We start from the raw sequence: 22,125 nt of genomic DNA on the forward strand, positions 1-22,125 counted from the left end.
ACCAGCTGCATTAAGTACTGCAGTGCATCTCCTCCTCGTGGACTGAACCAGATTTGCAAGTTCTTGCTGCGAGATGTTACCCCACTCTTCCACCGCCTGCAAGTTCCGGACATTTCTGGGGGGAATGGCCCTAGCCCTCACCCTCTGATCCAACAGGTCCCAGACATGCTCAATGGGATTGAGATCCGGGCTCTTCACTGGCCATGGCAGAACACTGACATTCCTGTCTTGCAGGAAATCAGGCACAGAACGAGCAGTATGGCTGGTGCCATTGTCATGCTGGAGGGTCATGTCAGGATGAGCCTGCAGGAAGGGTACCACATGAGGGAGAAGGATGTCTTCCCTGTAACGCACAGTGTTGAGATTTCCTGCAATGACGACAAGCTCAGTCCGATGATGCTGTGACACACCGCCCCAGACCATGACGGACCCTCCACCTCCAAATCGATCTCGCTCCAGAGTACAGGCCTCAGTGTAACGCTTATTCCTTCGACGATAAACGCATATCCGACCATCACCCCTGGTGAGACAAAACCGCGACTCGTCAATGAAGAGCACTTTTTGCCTGTCCTGTCTGGTCCAGCGACGGTGGGTTTGTGCCCATAGGCGACGTTGTTGCCAGTGATGTCTGGTGAGTACCTGCCTTACAACAGGCCTACAAGCCCTCAGTCCAGCCTCTCTCAGCCTATTGCGGACAGTCTGAGCACTGATGGAGGGATTGTGCGTTCCTGGTGTAACTCAGGCAGTTGTTGCCATCCTGTACCTGTCCCGCAGGTGTGATGTTCGGATGTACCGATCCTGTGCAGGTGTTACACGTGGTCAACCACTGTGGACGATCAGCTGTCCGTCCTGTCTCCCTGTAGCTCTGTCCTAGGCGTCTCATAGTACGGACATTGCAATTATTGCCCTGGCCACATCTGCTGTCCTCATGCCTCCTTGCAGCATTCCTAAGGCACGTTCACGCAGGGACCCTGGGCATCTTTCTTTTGGTGTGTTCTTTTGGTGAGTCAGTAGAAAGGCCTCTTTATTGTCCTAAGTTTTCATAACTGTGACCTTAATTGCTGTCACGAACGTCGTAGTGAGGAGACCAAAGCGCGTGATGTGAATACATATTTTTAATAGAAGACGACTGAACACTAAACAAACAAAATACACCACGAACGTGAACGCTATAAACAATGAGTGCAGACATGCAACTTCACATAGACAATAACCCACAAACCAAACTGGAAAATGGCAACCTAAATAGGATCCCCAATCAGAGACAACGATAAACAGCTGCTTCTGATTGGGAACCAATCTAGGCCACCATAGACCTACATAATGCCTAGATTACACACACACACTTAGACATACCCTAGACAAGACAAAACACACATACCACCCTCGTCACACCTTGACCTAACCAAAATAATAAAGAAAACAAAGATAACTAAGGTCAGGGCGTGACAATTGCCTACCGTCTGTAAGCTGTTAGTGTCTTAATGACCGTTCCACAGGTGCATGTTCATTAATTGTTTATGGTTCATTGAACAAGCATGGGAAACGGTATATAAACCCTTTACAATGAAGATCTGTGAAGTTATTTGGATTTTTACAAATTCTTTAAAGACCGGGTCCTGAAAAAGGGACGTTTCTTTTTTTGCTGAGTTTACAATCATGAAATCAGCTGGTCCCAACTGCATGGAAAGTTAAAAAAGAAAGAAAAAAAAGTAATTGTAACATGTCCACACTGCAAACTGAAGTTAAATAAGAAAAACTTCAAAACACATTTATGAAGAAAGCATACACATTGCTTTGAAATGATGTTCAAGGAAAGATTTTTGGCATGTGAGTGCATTGATGTTAGAAATGGTGTGGTTGCAGTCAAATACATTTTCTGGTCCAGAAACACCCATACATGTTGTGAAAAATACTTGGGCTAATTCAGTTCCAACTGTGTTCAAACTGTTATGCATGCTGAAGTATAAAAAGCTGTTGAATTGTACTTTTTCTTTACTTTCACAGAAACAGCTTGGATCAGGTTAGATATTCCTTTAAATTATTCCACTGAAGTGTACCATTTGATTGTCATTCCTTTATTGAAAATTGTACCTTGTTCTCACCACAGGGCCTACCAAAGCACGGTTTCTCAAACAACTGTGGGGTGTTTGTTTTGATGGTAAGATGCTGGCTATTCAGTATATTATATAAGGAAGAAAAAAAGTGGGTGGGGTCAAACATTTGACTGCCCACATTGATACTCTGGACCTAGTTTTGTCCCATGGAATAAATGTTGTATATCTTAATGTTTTTCCTCATAATCCTGGACTATCGGACCATCATTTTATTACATTTGCAATCGCAACAAATAATCTGCTCAGACCCCAACCAAGGAGCATCAAAAGTCGTGCTATAAATTCTCAGACAACACAAAGATTCTTTGATGCCCTTCCAGACTCCTTCTGCCTACCCAAGGACGTCAGAGGACAAAAATCAGTTAACCACCTAACTGAGGAACTCAATTTAACCTTGCGCAATACCCTAGATGCAGTTGCACCCCTAAAAACTAAAAACATTTGTCATAAGAAACTAGCTCCCTGGTATACAGAAATTACCCGAGCTCTGAAGCAAGCTTCCAGAAAATTGGAACGGAAATGGCGCCACACCAAACTGGAAGTCTTCCGACTAGCTTGGAAAGACAGTACCGTGCAGTATCGAAGAGCCCTCACTGCTGCTCGATCATCCTATTTTTCCAACTTAATTGAGGAAAATAAGAACAATCCAACATTTATTTTTGATACTGTTGCAAAGCTAACTAAAAAACAGCATTCCCCAAGTGAGGATGGCTTTCACTTCAGCAGTAATAAATTCATGAACTTCTTTGAGGAAAAGATCACGATCATTAGAAAGCAAATTATGGACTCCTCTTTAAATCTGCGTATTCCTCCAAAGCACAGCTATCCTGAGTTTGCACAACTCTGCCAGGACCTAGGATCAAGAGACACTTAAGTGTTTTAGTACTATATCTCTTGACACAATGATGAAAATAATCATGGCCTCTAAACCTTCAAGCTGCATACTGGACACTATTTCAACTAAACTACTTAAAGAGCTGCTTCATGTGCTTGGCCCTCCTATGTTGAACATAATAAACGGCTCTCTATCCACCGGATGTGTACCAAACTCACTAAAAGTGGCAGTAATAAAGCCTCTCTTGAAAAAGCCAAACCTTGACCCAGAAAATATAAAAAACTATCGGCCTATATCGAATCTTCCATTCCTCTCAAAAAAAAATGAAAAAGCTGTTGCGCAGCAACTCACTGCCTTCCTGAAGACAAACAATGTATACGAAATGCTTCAGTCTGGTTTTAGACCCCATCATAGCACTGAGACTGCACTTGTGAAGGTGGTAAATTACCTTTTAATGGCATCAGACCGAGGCTCTGCATCTGTCCTCGTGCTACTAGACCTTAGTGCTGCCTTTGATACCATCGATCACCACATTCTTTTGGAGAGATTGGAAACCCAAATTGGTCTACACGGACAAGTTCTGGCCTGGTTTAGAGCTTATCTGTCGGAAAGATATCAGTTTGTCTCTGTGAATGGTTTGTCCTCTGACAAATCAACTGTACAGTTCGGTGTTCCTCAAGGTTCCGTTTTAGGACCACTATTGTTTTCACTATATATTTTACCTCTTGGGGATGTCATTCGAAAACATAATGTTAACTTTCACTGCTATGCGGATGACACACAGCTGTACATTTCAATGAAACACGGTGAAGCCTCAAAATTGCCCTCGCTAGAAGCCTGTGTTTCAGACATAAGGAAGTGGATGGCTGAAAACTTTCTACTTTTAAACTCGGACAAAACAGAGATGCTTGTTCTAGGTCCCAAGAAACAAAGAAATGTTCTGTTGAATCTGACAATTAATCTTGATGGTTGTAAAGTCGTCTCAAATAAAACTGTGAAAGACCTCGGCGTTACTCTGGACCCTGATCTCTCTTTTGACGAACATATCAAGACTGTTTCAAGGACAGCTTTTTTCCATCTACGTAAAATTGCAAAAATCTGAAATGTTCTGTCCAAAAATGATGTAGAAAAATTAATCCATGCTTTTGTTACTTCTAGGTTAGACTACTGCAATGCTCTACTTTCCGGCTACCTGGATAAAGCACTAAATAAACTTCAGTTAGTGCTAAATATGGCTGCTAGAATCCTGACTAGAACCAAAAAATTGGATCATATTACTCCAGTGCTAGCCTCCCTACACTGGCTTCCTGTTAAGGCAAGGGCTCATTTCAAGGTTTTACTGTTAACCTACAAAGCGTTACATGGGTTTGCTCCTACCTATCTTTCCGAGTTGGTCCTGCCGTACATACCTACACGTACGCTACGGTCACAAGACGCAGGCCTCCTAATTGTCCCTAGAATTTCTAAGCAAACAGCTGGAGGCAGGGCTTTCTCCTATAGATCTCCATTTTTATGGAATGGTCTGCCTACCCATGTGAGAGACGCAGACTCGGTCTCAACTTTTAAGTCTTTACTGAAGACTCTTCAGTGGGTCATATGATTGAGTGTAGTCTGACCCAGGAGTGTGAAGGTGAACGGAAAGGCTCTAGAGCAACGAACCGCCCTTGCTCTCTGCCTGGCCGGTTCCCCTCTCTTCAATTGGATTCTCTACCTCTAACCCTATTACAGGGGCTGAGTCACTGGCTTACTGGTGCTCTTTCATGCCGTCCCTAGGAGGGGTGCGTCACTTGAGTGGGTTGGCGCCCCCCCTTGGGTTGTGCCGTGGCGGAGATCTTTGTGGGCTATACTCGGCCTTTATTTTATTATTATTATTTTTTTCTAGGGGTGGATCAGCTTAATATTGCGGAAAGAATGTTGCTTCCAATGTAATTGTCTGCATCATTTCCAATCCCCCATATTTTTTGGGGTAAATATATATATCCATACACGCATGCATACATATACACATATATACATACACATACCTATATAGACATACATACTTTTTTAAAGAATATACCTTTATTATTATTCCCCGCAACCCTACCACCGCTCCCCCAATTGGAGTAAACTAATAAACACTTCTGCTTTTACCTTCAATTTATACATCTTATACCTATTTTACAGACACAGTCTACTTTATAATAGTTCTCTCTTGTTTGTTCTTAGTCCTTCCTCTATTTCTGTTGTCCATCCAATTTTATTTCCACTTGTAACTGTGCTATTTCACAAAAGCTCCGCACCTATACACATTTCACAGATCCCGTATGCCCTACATTGTTTATCTTGTTATTAGTCCCACCCTTCAGTTCCACTCAACCCTTCCCATCTATCTTCCAACATCATCCATTTCGGATTTTTATTTGCCATATATTTTTCAACTGTGCTGTGATGCTTCACAAAAGATTTGAACCTTCCTATTCTCATAGCTTCTACAGATTGTAAATTAAAAATAAACATTTTTGCTAAAATAATTATTATATTATTGATTGATTGACTATGGCTTTTCAAATCCCCCAGTATTGCTATCTGTAGCGTTAGTTCTAGGCAAATGTTGCAATTCTTCAGCCATTCCTGGACCTGTGACCAAAAACGAGCTACATATGGACAATACCAAAATAAATGATCTAATGACTCTGCCTCCTCACAACAGAATCTGCAGAGCTGATACTCGGCCTTGTCTCTGGATGGTAAGTTGGTGGTTGAAGATACCCCTCTAGTGGTGTGGGGGCTGTGCTTTGGCAAAGTGGGTGGGGTTATATCCTTCCTGTTTGGCCCTGTCCGGGGGTATCATCGGATGGGGCCACAGTTTCTCCTGACCCCTCCTGTCTCAGCCTCCAGTATTTATGCTGCAGTAGTTTGTGTCGGGGGGCTAGGGTCAGTTTGTTATATCTGTAGTACTTCTATCTTATCCGGTGTCCTGTGTGAATTTAAGTATGCGCTCTCTAATTCTCTCGGAGGACCTGAGCCCTAGGACCATGCCTCAGGACGACCTGGCATGATGACTCCTTGCTGTCCCCAGTCCACCTGGCCGTGCTGCTGCTCCAGTTTCAACTGTTCTGCCTGCAGCTATGGAACCCTGACCTGTTCACCGGACGTGCTACCTGTCCCAAACCTGCTGTTTTCAACTCTCTAGAGACTGCAGGAGCGGTAGAGATACTCTTAATGATCGGCTATGAAAAGCCAACTGATATTTACTCCTGAGGTGCTGACTTGCTGCACCCTCGACAACTACTGTGATTATTATTTGACCATGCTGGTCATTTATGAACATTTGAACATCTTGGCCATGTTCTGTTATAATCTCCACCCGGCACAGCCAGAAGAGGACTGGCCACCCTCATAACCTAGAGAGGAACCAGGCTTCTTCCTAGGTTTTGGCCTTTCTATGGAGTTTTTCCTAGCCACCGTGCTTCTACACCTGCATTGCTTGCTGTTTGGGGTTTTAGGCTGGGTTTCTGTACAGCACTTTGAGATATCAGCTGATGTACGAAGGGCTATATAAATAAATTTGATTTGATTGAGCCTGGCCCTGAATTGCACACTGCAGTCGGGTGCGTTTTGGAGTCCGTATGGGAGTTGCAGCGTTGAGACAAGACTGTAACTACCAATTGGACACCACTTCTTTAAGTCTCCTAAATATCTACTGTACCTGTGGGCGTTGCTACCACAACTTTCGATGACGAGTAGCCCCGCTTTACTCTTGGATTTTTTGTGTGTATATATATAAATATCACATCACTGGTCTGCTTGATTCAAATAGTTTCCAAACCCCTCACTAGGATATTTCACTGCAAAATTATAAGTGCATATCAGTAGATTCAGCATGCCCCAATACATTCTGAATACTGCTGTGATGGTTGAGATTTTCCCCCCAAGTATATAACATGCAAACATTTTATTTGGCATGAGTAAAGTTACTAAAAATATAAAATACAAAGCCAACACAAGAAGCTAAAACAATCACAAAAACATCAACTGTAGCATAATTAACTTTACAGAAAACATTGATTCACTTCAATATGTACAACATAAAATAAATCTAAGAATCCCAAATGAAGCAACAAACATTACCATTCAAACAAATGTAGCACCTATCATGAGCCGTCTGAATTATTAGTGTAAAATTGTTCCTGAAAGTCAACAGCTGAAGCCTATAATGGGAAATTAATATCTGTCATGATGGACATACCCTACCTAAATCTTCTATAAAAGTCTATGAGGTGACCCCTTTTTAATTGAAGTCCAAAATCCAAATGAAACATGTCCCTCAAGTTCAGTAATAGTCTGTTAAAGCTGTGTTCATATAGAACAAGACGGTCTGTGATCAAATGGCCTGCATCACTGTGAGCTGGCACACTGCATACTCCATATTCTTCTTAAAGACTTGGTAGGATGGCACCACAGGCAGCACCAGGTGGTTAGAGCTGGGTTGGCTCTTGGGAAAGGCCCCGGCAGGGTCCAGGGGGTTGAGGAAGGATACGGTGGGGTTGGGGCTGAACCCTATGGCTGGCACCACATCAGCGGATGTGGCATAGATGAGCACGTCCTCTAGCGATGTTGCACATCTGCCAACTGTAACCAGTGAACAGAGAGACTGGTGAGGATGGGTAATATATGGAGATAGACAGGGACATTCATGTGCTTGTGTTAGTTTTACTGAATAGACTTGTAATAGTAGTGTACACTGTCTGAATGGCCTTTGAGTGTGTATTTTTAATCACATATATCAATCAATCAGTCATTGGAGGTCAAAGTACCTTCACACTCCACTAGGTAGTGTCTCCAGAAGGTGACCACAGCACTCTCCTTCCCTGTGGTCTCTTCCTGTTCTGAAAACTTAACAGTGAAGAGGGCAGACATGGTCTCAGCAGTCAGCTTGTCAGGAGAGGAACAGAACAGACTAACAAAGGCCCCCGGAAACATCTGGACCTGGTCAAACACACCAAGGGTTTTCAAACCTTCACAGAACCTAAAAACACAAAAAGGTTCAACAAAATATAGTTAAAGGCCCAGTAAAATCCAAATTGTGATCTTCCTGAGTTATATATATATATATCCATCCACACTATGAGGTTGGAATAATACTGTGAAAATTATGATAATGCCCTTTTAGTGTAAGAGCTGTTTGAAAAGACCGCCTGAAATCTCAGCCAGTTTTGGCCTGCCTGGTGACATCACCAAGCGGTAAATTAGTTAATCAACCAATAAGAAAAAGTTCAAACCTCTCTGCCAATAACAGCTAGTTTTACATTTTCCACTCCCGACAAGACCAGTACCAGACAGTTCTAGCAAAACTCTTGCTTGAGAAATTGCTCTTTGCTAAGAAGCTATTTTGGTTTATTTTTTACCATTTTAATTGAAAACAAGTAACACGGAACCCAAACCGGCTGCACGCGTGCGCCATCATGCATACATTTATTTTGTCCCCCTACACCGATCACGACACGCAGGTTAAAATATCAAAACTAACTCTGAACCAATGACATTAATTTGGGGACAGGTCGAAAAGCATTAAACATGTATGGCAATTTAGCTAGTTAGCTTGCACTTGCTAACTAATTTGTCCTATTAAGCTAGCTTGCTGTTGCTAGCTAATTTGTCCTGGGATATAAACATTGAGTTATTTTACCTGAAATGCACAAGGTCCTCTACTCCGACAATTAATCCACACATAAAATGGGCAACCGAATAATTTCTAGTCATCTCTCCTCCTTCCAGGCTTTTTCATCTTTGAACTTATATGGTGATTGGCATCTACACTTTTACCACGACAACCGGCAAAACATTTTGTCTTTCAATCACCCACGTGGGTATAACCAATGAGTAGATGGCATGTGGGTACCTGCTTCTTTAAACCAATGAGGAGATGGGAGAGGCAGGACTTGCAGCGCGATCTGCGTCAGAAATAGAAAGGAGTTCAATTTTAGCCCTTGGCATCGCAGACGCTCGTTGGCGCGCACGAGCAGTGTGGGTGCAATAATTGAATAGCATGGATTTCTACATTTATTTTGCAACGCTCGCGCACGTGACATGTCCGGTCTGGTCAGCATGTAAGGTACTTAATTGTTACCCAGAAATGGCTGCATTGGACCTTTAACATATAGTTAACAAAACGGAAAAGGAAACAGGTACAAAAGTATCTATATCAACAGTAAAACGAGTCCTATATCGACATAACCTGAAAGGCCGCTCAGCAAGGAAGAAGACACTGCTCCAAACCCACCATAAAAAAGCCACACTACGGTTTGCAACTGCACATGGGGACAAAGATCGTACTTTTTGGAGAAATGTCCTCTGGTCTGTTGAAACAAAAATAGAATTGTTTGGCCATAATGACCATCGTTATGTTTGGAGGAAAAAGGGGGAGGCCTGCAAGCCGAAGAACACCATCCTAACTGTGAAGCACGGGGGTGGAAGCATCATGTTCTGGGGGTGCTTTGCTGCAGGAGGGACTGGTGCACTTCACAAAATAGATGGCATCATGAGCATGGAAAATTATGTGGATATATTGAAGCAACATCTCAAGACATCAGTCAGGAAGTTAAAGCATGGTCGCAAATGGGTCTTAGAAATGGACAATGACCCCAAGCATACTTCCAAAGTTGTGGCAAGATAGCTTAAGGACAAAGTCAAGGTATTGGAGTGGCCATCACAAAGCGCTGACCTCAATCCCATAGAAAATTTGTGGGCAGAACTGAAAAGTAAAGAAAACTTTAAGCTCGTCTCTCAATTTAAAAAAAACATGTCAATAGTTTGCCCTTTGATAACCAGCGCACTTCTGTATGTTGTAAAAGCCTTACATGGTCTTTGCCAATATCATTGCATAGTGCAGAAAATACACAAGAATTCAGGGGCCTTGCTTTAACTTCTTTGGGAAAGGGGGGCAGTATTGAGTAACTTGGATGAATAAGGTGCCCAGAGTAAACTGCTTGTTACCCAGGCCCAGAAGCTATGATATGCATATATGTTCCGTCCATTTTCTACACATCTGCTAACTGTCATATACATTTACATTTAAGTCATTTAGCAGACGCTCTTATCCAGAGCGACTTACAAATTGGTGCATTCACCTAATGACATCCATGAGGCACTTTCTATAAAATGAGAGGGACAACTGTGTTCATTGAGCTTTTAACTATGCACTGTTGAGTGGATGGTTGATTCTCCATTTTGCAAATCTTATAATAAAGTGTTGTTTAAAATAATCTGCAGTCTCTCTTCCCTTTGATTAGAATTACCAGGACAGTGGCTACTTTGAAGAATCTCAAATATAAAATATATTTTGATTTGTTTAATACTTTTTTGGTTACTACATGATTCCATATGTGTTATTTCATAGTTTAGATGTCTTCACTATTATTCTACAATGTAGAAAATAGTAAAAATAAAGAAAAACCCTGGAATGAGTAGGTGTGTCCAAACTTTTGACTGGTACTGTATGTTTGAGAAACAATAAAAACAAATTGAGAAATGGTGAAACTAGGGATGCATGAAATATAGGTGAACATATCGGAATCAGCTGATATTAGCTAAAAATGCCAACATTGGTATTGGTCTGATGTCTAGTTCAACGCTGATGTCAAAGCTGACGTGCATACCTATGTAACATGACGTAATGACGGCAAGTAAAATGTTGCGTTACATTTGCAACACAGCATTTCTAACCTAGCCCACAATGTCTGCTGTGTGGATCTAGCAGTCATTTTATTGGCCAGTCTGAGATATGGCTTTTTCTTTGCAACACTGCCTAGAAGCCCATCTCCTGCTCAGTTGTGCACCGGGGCCTCCCACTCCTCTTTCTATTCTGGTTAGCCAGTTTGCGCTGTTCTGTGAAGGGAGTAGTACACAGCGTTGTAAGAGATCTTCAGTTTCTTGACAATTTCTCGCATGGAATAGCCTTCATTTCTCAGAACAAGAATAGACTGATGAGTTTCAGAAGAAAGTTCTTTGTTTCTAGCCATTTTGACCCTGTAATCGAACCCACAAATGCTGATGCGCCAGATGCTCAACTAGTCTAAAGACCAGTTTTATTGTTTCTTTAATCAAAACAACAGTTTTCAGCTACAATAGTTATTTACAACATTAACAATGTCTACACTGTATTTCTGATCAATTTGATGTTAGTTTAATAGACAGAAAAGGTGTTTTTCTTTCAAAAGTGACCCCAAACTTTTGAACAGTAGTGTACGTAAATGCCAACAAAATAACTTTTTGGTCAGTGTGGTGTGTGTGTGTAACCTTTATTTAACTAGGCAAGTCAGTTAAGAACAAATTCTTATTTACAATGACGGCCTACCCAGGCCAAACCCGGACAAAGCTGGGCCAATTGTGCGCCGCCCTTTGGGACTCCCAATTACGGTCAGATGTGACACAGCCTGGATTCAAACCAGGGACTGTAGTGACGCCTCTTGCACTGAGATGCAGTGCCTTAGACCGCTGCGTCCATGTGTGTGTGTTAACTATTTAACTGTACTATAATGATTAAAATAATGATTATAATTTTTTTTAATATATCGGTTTTCGGTATTGTTTTTTTTGCCAAGGAAAATATTGGATATCGGTATCGGCCAAAAATGTCATATCGTTGCATCACTAGGTGAAACGGTCAAAAAGGTACTCGTAAAAACATCGACATACGAACCTTTGGAAGGGTAACTGCATTCTTGTGATTAGGTGGAAGCTCACAATATCTTCAACAAGTGTGTCTTTGTCAGAAAGGCTGTCAACTGGTCTCATGCACCCAGCCACTTCCAGGTATTCTGAAGCTGACTGCATTGCCTCTCTCAATTCCTCCAAGGATCTAGATTCCTGAATCTGAAGCAAAAGAGTTGGCAAATGAGTTAAAGCCTTCCAGTGTTTCCCCTAGGATTTCTTTCTTTCTGTGAGAATGGCTGTGAGAAGGTCACTTCTGTTGACATTTTTAAAGGACATTCTACTCCAAGAAAAATGTATAATATAACCTGTAATCCAACTGATGCAGCATAGCTGCTTTAAATAAATATGCTGAAGCATGGCGTTGCCCATCTGCATTTACCTCATTGAAAAACGCCCAAGACTCAATGCATCAAGCGCTACAAATACACATTGTAACTTGTCACGCCAGAGGTTTTTCTGGATCAAAACGGGGCTTAGGTGGTGGGCATGATGGGTGTGTGGTAGTGGCTGTGGCCAATGGTATGGTATCCGACTGAACATTTTATAGGCCGTCCGCTTGGCCGCAGAGACAAAATGTTGCTGTTTTAAAGACAATTTCCTGCAATTCTACACATTTTGCCACAGGGTGGAGAGAAGACTATGGTTTTAAAGCTAGTTTCCTGCAATTCAACACATTTTGAAATGGCATATGTTGTGTTCTTATGCAATCTGAGTGACTCAAACATTATAACAAGATCCATGTCAAACCATGATATTTAGGGAATTTTTTATTCTGCCTGACTGTCTAGTTTGTAATTTGTCGATTATTAGTTCTCAAAGATTATCTTATTTAAAAATGTATTAGGTTCATTATGTTTTCTACATACTTCATATTTGGTTTTAGTCGTTTAAGTTTACACTGAACATTTTTTATATTTTTTGAGTGGCAATGATTTAGCAATGAATAGGTAGCCATAGGGTGGTCCAGCGGTCATATACTGCAGCAGCGGTATCTTAATCTTTCCTCTATCTGTCCTATCCAATTAACTCTTTTTGGGGGGAGAAGTGCGACTGCCCAACATTTAAAAATAATCTATCTAGAATCTATTCAGCATCTAAGAGAAAAAAGAGACATGGTAAAAGATGTACCTTCTTGACTTTGTCTGTGAATCCAGTGTTGCCCATGTCCTCCACAGTGAGAGGAGTATCCCTGGGGAAGTTGAACAGGTGCTGGTATAGAGCCCTGGAGAAGAAGCCCAGAGGAGGTCCCCCGTGGATCAGACTCAGGGACAGCAGACACCCTACGTCAAAGTAGACATCCTCCCTCAGAGCTAGAAAAAACAGGACATAGAAATGAGACAATACATAGAAGCTGAGAACCTATAGAAACCACATCCCCCGTGTTTGATAACAATGTAACCCCAAAATGTATTGCTGAGAGATTAACCACATTTTCAGTTCATTTTTTGTTTTTAAACAACTAATTGACCGACGTCGGTTCAATCATTTTTTCCCAATTGTTTTTGGTGTGAGATCAATGCGCACATGGTACAGTTTCTCTAGAGATAAATCAGATCCAGCCTGAACTGGGCGATGTAGTAGGGAGTTGTAGTTTCCAACAGGCCAATATTCTACATAGTTTAGCGCATAAAACGTGGTAATTAAAAAAACAATGACCATAATCCATTGCGCATCTACTTGTCCGGTCTGTGTTTCTTTTACGCCTGCTACAGAAGAGATGGAAAAATGCACGATCGATATTACAGTAACACAGACAGATCTTAGTATAGATATTACAGTAACACAGACAGATCCTAATAAAGCTATTACAGTAACACAGAGAGAAAGAGATTGTGAGTGGATATAGAGAGCAGCTGTTGCTTCGAGAGGTTTCTCCATCTGAAAATACAAAATCTAAGTGATTGATAGTTGGTATTCAGCAGTCAAAAGTATGCTTTATTTACTTTGAAGAATTACAAAATAGTGATTTTGTCAGACAGCATATGCAGCTTTATAGAGATAAGATGACTTGGAATTAAATAATAAAGTAATCAAATACAACAAATGTAAAATACACAACTGAAATAATTTATTAAAGTAAAGTGAATAAATGGTCATTAAGTGGCGTGTAGTAAAGGGCAGTCACTACCATCATGGGACTTTATTAATTGTTATATTCTGTGTTGTTACAGCATTCAATCCCAATAATCGAAACCAAAATCTGTGACAATTTTTTATAATCGAACACAAAAAGTACTAATCGCTCAGCACGACCAAAACGTAACTACGAATGTGAGTTTATGACCCCAGACTCAGCAAGGGATGGTGGTAGTGTGAGTTTATGATAGAGAGCTGGAGCGTGTTTTGTACGGGGGGGGGGGTTATTGACCTACCTTGTGCGTCGAGGGTCAGGTTCTTGGCACCATCGGGACCTTCAAAGACGGTATTTTGCAGCTGCTGCACCAGGAGGCTGAGGAAGCGTCGGGTGTTGCCGGGGCTGGAAATGTGCTTGCTGCTTGTAAATCTCACCGCCAGGGCATGGGACGGCTTGAAGTCGCTCGTCTTCACTAGCTCCATGGCAGCCTCCAGGACCTTGTTCCCACTCACCACCACTGGCATGGATGGGTGGTGCTGTGATATCTGACTGGCAAGCTCCTGTAGGATCTCTTTAGCAGAGCTTCCCGACAACGATGGCCTGCCCATCATTAAAAACAATCTGTTTATCTCCAATATGGCTGATGTGTTCTTAGCACAGCATTTAAGGAAAGACTAAACAATTGCCCTGGAAAACATCTGGACTTTGTCTGTGTCGCCAATAATAATAATAATTATTATTTGTACGCATTTTGTTTTTATTGATAGATACCGTGAATAAGTAGTTATTGAGATATGGAGAGAGGGACATAGAATGGAAAATGGCGCAGTCGGGATTTGAACCCATGCCTCCAGGGACAATGTGTGGTCCAGGGCCGACAGCACTATCAATAGACCAGCCCCTGACTGAAGGGCGCCATTGGATTTTTGTCTGAAGACAATAATGTACAGTACCTTTTACAGACTATGGGTGATTGGCGAGGGGTCAGGATAAGACTCCTTTTAGAAGACCTGCTTCTTCTCTGCCCAGCGGGCTGTGGAGAGTCAGTGTGTCTGGGTAGTGAAGCTAAACAAAAAAGAAGACTGATTATAACAGAGATGTAGAGACTTCATACACACCATAATAAAAATCAGTTCTTCATTCCTATTATAACTGGTCTGGTCATAACTTCACGTCCAGTTAGACCAAAACAAACACAGTACGGCAAATAGACTACCTGTTGTATCTACAGCTGCTGCACAGTCCTCACAAGCCCAGTCAGTCTCAAAAGCGTTGAGGGAAGCACACTTTCGGTGGGTACCTCTTGAGCCACAGAGCATGCAACGCAATATTTGAAACAATCTGAAAACCAAAAAGACATGAGACTCAAATTTATTTGAGTAATAAACACATTTTTGCCAGTCAACCATTTCAGCCATACCCACACTACAGTAGAGCTTACCCAGTGCGTGAAGAGGTTGTCCGACCACTGCGGGAGAGACATTTGTTGGCATCACAGTGTTGGTACACCTGCAGTAACTCTCCATAGGCATTTTCTTCCAGCTCCCAGGCTGCATCTCTATGGCACACAGATACAGAATAGTTTAGCTAAAACTCATAATGCCACAACACTAATAAAATAGAAATGAGTCTTCTGCTCTGCTATCAACACCCCCCCCCACACATCACACATACTGTAGACCCTGGAAAAGGCACAGGACAGTGATGAATAATGTTCTAGAAGGTGACTAATACCTCTCTGGTATGTGGATTCCCATCCGGAGCATCTCCTGCTGGAACATGTCCTTGTTGTTGCACAGAGTGCATCTGAAGAAGAACATGGCAGCACTGTGAGCCTGGTTCTGGTGGAATAGATAGAAAATAGATAAGAGACTGCATGCAGTCACAATTAACGGTTTTATGAAGCATTCATAAACTCTCTGTAAGACCGCCATAGATGCTTCACAAATCACTTATATGCCAATGTGATGCTAGATAGAGGTTGGAATAAGGGTTATAACACATTATGTAAAGCCCTGTTACAACACCTTCTGTATGAAGTTGCTTATAAATAATGTGTTCACACATTTGCTCAAGAGGGTCACTGCTAGTTTGGATGTAAGTACCTGTACACAGTCTCTGTGAAACCAGCTGCCATGGCAGGCAGGACACTTGAGGACGGAGTAGGAGAGGACGGCCTCTATGGGGTCCAGACACACTGAGCAAGACAGGGGCTCACTGACACAGGACGAGACTGGCAACGACTGGGTGGGACTGTGATCCTTGCAGTAGGAGCTGGGGAAAAACAAGCAGTGCACCAAAGCATTAAGCAACGTTTCTGTTTCTGTGAGATAAGAGTGCGGATTTCATTCTGATGAAGACCAATATGACTTAACCATTTTTTTGAATGAAGCTTAACCATACAGCTTAACTTCTTGCGACTACAGGGGGTGCTGTTCCGAATTAGCATTTTGTCGTCTCCAAATTAAACTGCCTAGTACTCAATTCTTGCTCGTACAATATGCATATTATTAATTATATTGGATAGAAAACACCTTCTAGTTTCATACAACGTTGAAATTATGTCTGTGGGTGACCCAGAAAAATTTCTACAGCGAAATCCATGACAGACAGTGAAAGGTCTGAGAGCGAAGCTCTGGTTTCAGATCAGTTTTTAAGGTCTCTGTCTATCCTATGGCACGACACGAACTGCACCCGCCTTCCCCTGGATGTCAGTAACCAATGAGAAGTGGAATGGGCCTTCTAGGTAGCTCTCAGAGGTTATAAAACACCAAGGAGTGAGAGTAGCCCCCCTTTCGACGCAAGCCCTTACGCAGGATGGGACCTCCGGACGCCATTTTCACAGGCTCGGTTATCAACTTGAAATGTATCCGTCTGTAATTTAATTCGATATAGGACTTAGAAACATCATAAGGTAGTTAATTTAAACCGTTTTATAGCAATTTATATCCGTTTAGTGCGATTCTGAGGAATTTCTTTGTCGTGCACTTTCTAGCTTTGGGAACGTTTCGCGGTCTCGGTCGTTGTTAGTGGACATTTCGAAGGACAGAGGACATCTATCGACCAAAAGACGTTTATAACATAGAAAGGATACATTGCCCAAGAATATGATGGAAGATCAGCTCAAAGTAAGCAATATTTAATATGATAAACCGTGTTTCTGTCGAAATATTTTAAACGCATACATCGCCATTTTGTTTTGTATAGCTTCACTTGGCCAACCCTGTATTGAAAAGTAAGGATAATTTTAAAAATGTAAATCAGCGGTTGCATTAAGAACTAATTTGTCTTTCGATTCCTGTCAACCCTGTATTTTTTAGTCAAGTATATGATTAGCTTTTAATTAAACTAGATCACTCTGATAGATGACGTCAGACATATTGAGGCTTGATTTCCTAGTATTTTCATTGTGTAACCACGGTTTTGTATGGCTAAATATGCACCTTTTCGAACAAACTGTATATGTATGTTGTAAAATGATGTTACAGGAGTGTCATCGGAAGAATTCTGAGAAGGTTAGTGAAAAAATTAATATCTTTTGGCGGTGATTACGTTATAGCGCTCTTTGGCTGGAATCGATGCTCTGGTAACGTTTTCACATGTAGTATGCTAACTTATCGATTTATTGTGTTTTCGCTGTAAAACGCTTAGAAAATCTGAAATATTGTCTGGAATCACAAGATCTGGGTCTTTCCATTGCTATGCTTTGTCTATTCTTATGAAATGTTTTATGATGAGTAAATTGGTCATACACGTTGCTCTATCTAGTAATTCTAGTCGATTTGCGATGGTCGGTGCAATTGTAAACTGTGATTTCTACCTGAAATATGCACTTTTTTCTAACAAAAACTATCCTATACCATGAATATGTTATCAGACTGTCATCTGAAGAGGTTTTTTCTTGGTTAGTGGATATCAATATCTTAGTTGAGCCGAATTGGTGATAGCACCTGAAGGAGTAAGAAACTGATGGAGTTAGAATAGTGGTGTATTTTGCTAACGTGTTTAGCTAATAGATTTACATATTTTGTCTTCCCTGTAAAACATTTTAAAAATCTGAAATGGTGGCTTTATTCACAAGATCTGTATCTTTCATCTGGTGTCTTGGACTTGTGATTTAATGATATTTAGATGCTACTATCTACTTCTGAAGCTATGCTATCTATGCTAATCAGTGTGTGGGGGGTGGGGGGTGATCCCGGATACGGGGTTGAGGTTCGGTAAAGGTTAAGCATACTTAACCATATTTCTAATCTCAAAAACAAGAATTGAGCAGAATTCTCCCCTTGTTACTACATTTGCCATGGCTGCTATGGATTATGTTTAGAATCTCTAGACACAAAACATACTGGTAAAATATAATCATGGTCACTTACGGAAATGGGTCTGTGAATTGAAAGATGAATTGGTGTTGTTTGCCACATGGAAAATGGACCATTTTCCGGCAGCTTTTGATGTAGCACCCAACTGAGGCACCGTTCTTCTTGCAGACTGCACACTTCTAAAACACAAGGTACACAGAAAGCTAAAATGTTTTTGAACAAGAATCCAAGCAACCAGAAACTATTGAAGGCTAAATCTAAAATATGTACAGAACGTTTCTTGTGATAAAAGTGCTACTTAGGCTTGGAGTGGACAAACACTTTAGGATTAGGCAAACCGTGATACAAACGTACACCATACTAAACAACTTGTACAGACTTCACTACTTTCAGTGGTCTCTCAGCAGGGGTGAGCAGCATTTCTGCTCGGTGAGTGATCAAGCTCCTGACCTCTACCTGGTGTGTCAAGCCACTCTGTAAAACTCTATTCTACTGAAACAGCTCGGAGACCATGCGGGCCATGGCAAGCACAGATTTAAATAGAACATATGTGTGTGTGTGTTTTGTACCGTATCTCTATGGCAGCAAGCGTCAAAGTACCTGCTCAGCTGAAGAGGGTGAATGGTACCTAGCCTATAAAGAAACAGTAAAGTAGGCTATATAAATACTCACTCAACATGAATGAACACACTGACTTACTAGTCTGTAGGATCTGCTGACCTCCTGTTTAATATCATCCACCAAGAAGCCATAGATGCCTTCATTTTCCTTGCCACGCTGATACACTCCACTTGACATCAGCTGGAATATAAAAAAATCAGACACCGAAAACATTCTGTACATTTAAGCTTCCTTTAGTAAACAACTGAACAATAAAACAAATAGATTGCTACTGTTTGAATAATGATATTCCACAATGAGAAAATATTTTGGTTCAAGCTAGGCCATATTCAAATATTTTAACAATGAGTAATTCTAACATACACATACACACACAAACACACACTCTCTCTCTCTCTTACCAGGCAAAAGTAGTGCACAGTGAGTTCATGTGACTTAAGTGTGATCTTCTCGCCATATTTGTCCGGACAATTTTCATTGAGTTTACAAAGTGCACAACCTTAAAATAGAGAGAGGTACCATAACTTTCTGCTAGGGTGGTTTGATCATGCGCGTGTGTTCGTTCACCATTGTCATCAAAATGTTATACTACAACAACATAATGGCCTTCATACTGATCACTCACAGTCTATTGAGTATTCCTGCTCAGATCTTTGAATCCTCCTCTTCATTTTCAATAGTCAGACCGAAACGTAATTCTTCACGTGGAAATTGCCTGAAAAATGAATGTCATAGCTGTATTACAGAACTTTCAAGATACTAGACTGTCAAATACACACTGGGGCCGAGCTCTCTGCCATTCAGGACCTCTATACCAGGCAGTGTCAGAGGAAGGCAATACAAATGGTCAAAGACTGTTGGTTCCAGTCACCAAGTCTGGAACCAACAGGACCCTGAACTTCCTGACTGATGTCTTCATGTTGCTTCAATATATCCACATAATTTTCTATTTTGTGAAGTGCACCAGTGCTGCCTCCTGCAGCAAAGCACCCCCACAACATGAGGCTGCCACCCCCGTGCTTCACGGTTGGGATGGTGTTTTTCGGCTTACAAGCCTCCCCATTTTCCCTCCAAACATAACGATGGTCATTATGGCCAAACAGCTCTATTTGTGTTTCATCAGACCAGAGAACATTTCTCCAAAAAGTACAATCTTTGTCCCCATGTGCAGTTGCAAACCGTAGTCTGGCTTTTTTATGGCGGTTTTGGAGCAGTTGCTTCTTCCTTGCCGAGCGGCCTTTCAGGTTATGTCGGAAGTTTACATACACTTAGGTTGGAGTTATTAAAATTCGTTTTTCAACCACTCCACAAATTTCTTGTTAACAAACTATAGTTTTGGCAATTCGGTTAGGACATCTACTTTGTGCATGACACAAGTAATTTTTCCAACAATTGTTTACAGACAGATTATTTCACTTATAATTCACTGTATCACAATTCCAGTGGGTCAGAAGTTTACATACAAAATAGATGGCTTCATGAACATGGACAATTATGTGGATATATTGAAGCAACATCTCAAGACATCAGTCAGGAAGTTAAAGTTTGGTCGCAAATGGGTCTTACAAATGGACAATGACCCCAAGCATACTTCCAAAGTTGTGGCAAAATAGCTTAAGGACAACAAATTCAAGGTATTGGAGTGGCCATCACAAAGCCCTGACCTCAATCCTATCGAAAATTTGTGGCCAGAAATGAAAAAGTGTGTGCGAGCAAGGAGGCCTACAAACCTGACTCAGTTACACCAGCTCTGTCAGGAGGAATGGGCCAAAATTCACCCAACTTATTGTGGGAAGCTTGTGGAAGGCTACCCGAACATTTGACCCAAGTTAAACAATTTAAAGGCAATGATACCAAATACTAATTGAGTGTATGTAAACTTCTGACCCACTGGGAATGTGATGAAAGAAATAAAAGCTGAAATAAATCATTCTCTCTATTATTATTCTGACATTTCACATTCTTAAAATAAAGTGGTGATCCTAACTGACCTAAGAAAGAGAATTTTTACTAGGATTAAATGTCAGGACTTGTGAAAAACTGAGTTGAGTGTATGTAGTGTATGTAAACTTCTGACTTCAACTGTATATACATATATACACACACATACATATGTACATATATACACACATACATATTAACTTATGTACATATACGTATATATACACACTCGTATATACATACATATATATACACATAAATACACACAATATATATACACACACACACACACATATATATATATATACATACACACACATATATATATATACATACACACACATATATATATATACACATACATATATATATACACACACATATATATACACACACACACATATATATACACACACATATATATATACACACACATATATATACACACACACATATATATATATACACACATATATATATATATATATATATATATATATATATATATATATATACACACACACACACACACACATATATATATATATATGTGTGTGTTATATATATATATATATATATATAGAGAGAGAGTCATTGTTTTAACAGCAACTAAAATCGTTTCTATTGGACAAATTCAGGTATTCAGAAACGCTTTGTAACCAAATTAATGAATACACCCTAGAGCTATGGGTATGTAGCTAGGTAGTTAACGTATGCACATTTAGCTAACAGTTAAATTAACTAGATTAAACTCTAATTTTATAGGCTTCCTCAAATGGTATCTGTATTATACATGTAGCAACGAGATTTAAGAATTCGTGGAATGACCCAATTACTCTCTCGTCTTCGTTATTTAGCTAACTTTGGCTGTACATTCTAGCTAGTTCATGCAAAAAAAAATGCATATACCATAGGCTAACGTTAGCAAGCTAACAAGCTAACGTTATCAAATTTGTAAACTAAATTAGACGTGCATAGCAAAACTCTAGCCAACTAGCTACATTACAAATTGAGTATATTCGTGTCTTGTAAACGTGCATCTTACTTTTACTCGATTTCTATCTTAATCAAAATTGTCAGCTTTCCAATATTTTAAATTTTCCCTCGTCGCTCTTCAAGTTCTTACTTTCGTGTTTAAATTTCAAACCGAACCGAAACATTCGGAAATAGGAGGAGTCAAAGTTTATTCCGGTAGAATTGTCAAACGCTTTTCAAAATAAAAGACCATCTGAAAAAGACAATTAAAAGTCAACTACATTCCGGTGGCGATTTTATGAATTATTCAGCAGTTTTATGGCTTGTGGGTAGAAGCTGTTGAAGAACCTTTCGGTCCTAGACTTGACGCTCTGGTTTTTGCTTGCCGTGCGGTAGCAGAGAAAACAGTCTATAACTTCGGTGACTGCAGTCTCTGACAATTTTATGGGCTTTCCTCTGCAATACATGGGTAAATAAATAAACAACCGACTGATATGTCTTTCTATCTAGCATATAAAATGTTCTTAGTATGCTTGATTCATA

General features: G+C 40.7%; 1 protein-coding gene across 4 annotated transcripts; it reads right to left on the reverse strand.

Annotated features, from left to right (window-relative positions):
* Nucleotides 1–6,874: 6,874 nt before the first annotated feature.
* g2e3 (G2/M-phase specific E3 ubiquitin protein ligase) lies at nucleotides 6,875–21,777 on the reverse strand. Of its 4 annotated transcripts, XM_071365559.1 has the most exons (16): nucleotides 21,653–21,777; nucleotides 19,292–19,381; nucleotides 19,068–19,165; nucleotides 18,766–18,846; nucleotides 18,615–18,678; nucleotides 18,100–18,224; nucleotides 15,829–15,997; nucleotides 15,458–15,564; nucleotides 15,165–15,281; nucleotides 14,940–15,064; nucleotides 14,677–14,788; nucleotides 14,022–14,323; nucleotides 12,778–12,959; nucleotides 11,636–11,808; nucleotides 7,752–7,963; nucleotides 6,875–7,566 (listed from the first exon to the last, which is right to left on the reverse strand). In XM_071365559.1, the coding sequence occupies exons 4-16, from the start codon at nucleotides 18,807–18,809 to the stop codon at nucleotides 7,319–7,321; spliced, it is 1,980 nt and encodes a 659-aa protein (XP_071221660.1). In that variant the 5' UTR covers nucleotides 18,810–18,846; nucleotides 19,068–19,165; nucleotides 19,292–19,381; nucleotides 21,653–21,777; the 3' UTR covers nucleotides 6,875–7,318. The 4 variants fall into 4 exon arrangements, with proteins under 4 accessions (XP_071221660.1, XP_071221663.1, XP_071221659.1 ...); XM_071365562.1 differs by lacking the exon at nucleotides 18,615–18,678 and having other exon boundaries at nucleotides 7,752–7,830; nucleotides 18,745–18,846; XM_071365558.1 differs by lacking the exon at nucleotides 18,615–18,678 and having other exon boundaries at nucleotides 18,745–18,846.
* Nucleotides 21,778–22,125: the final 348 nt, after the last annotated feature.

Source organism: Salvelinus alpinus, chromosome 25 (genome assembly GCF_045679555.1).
Source record: "Salvelinus alpinus chromosome 25, SLU_Salpinus.1, whole genome shotgun sequence".
NCBI lineage: Eukaryota > Metazoa > Chordata > Actinopteri > Salmoniformes > Salmonidae > Salvelinus > Salvelinus alpinus.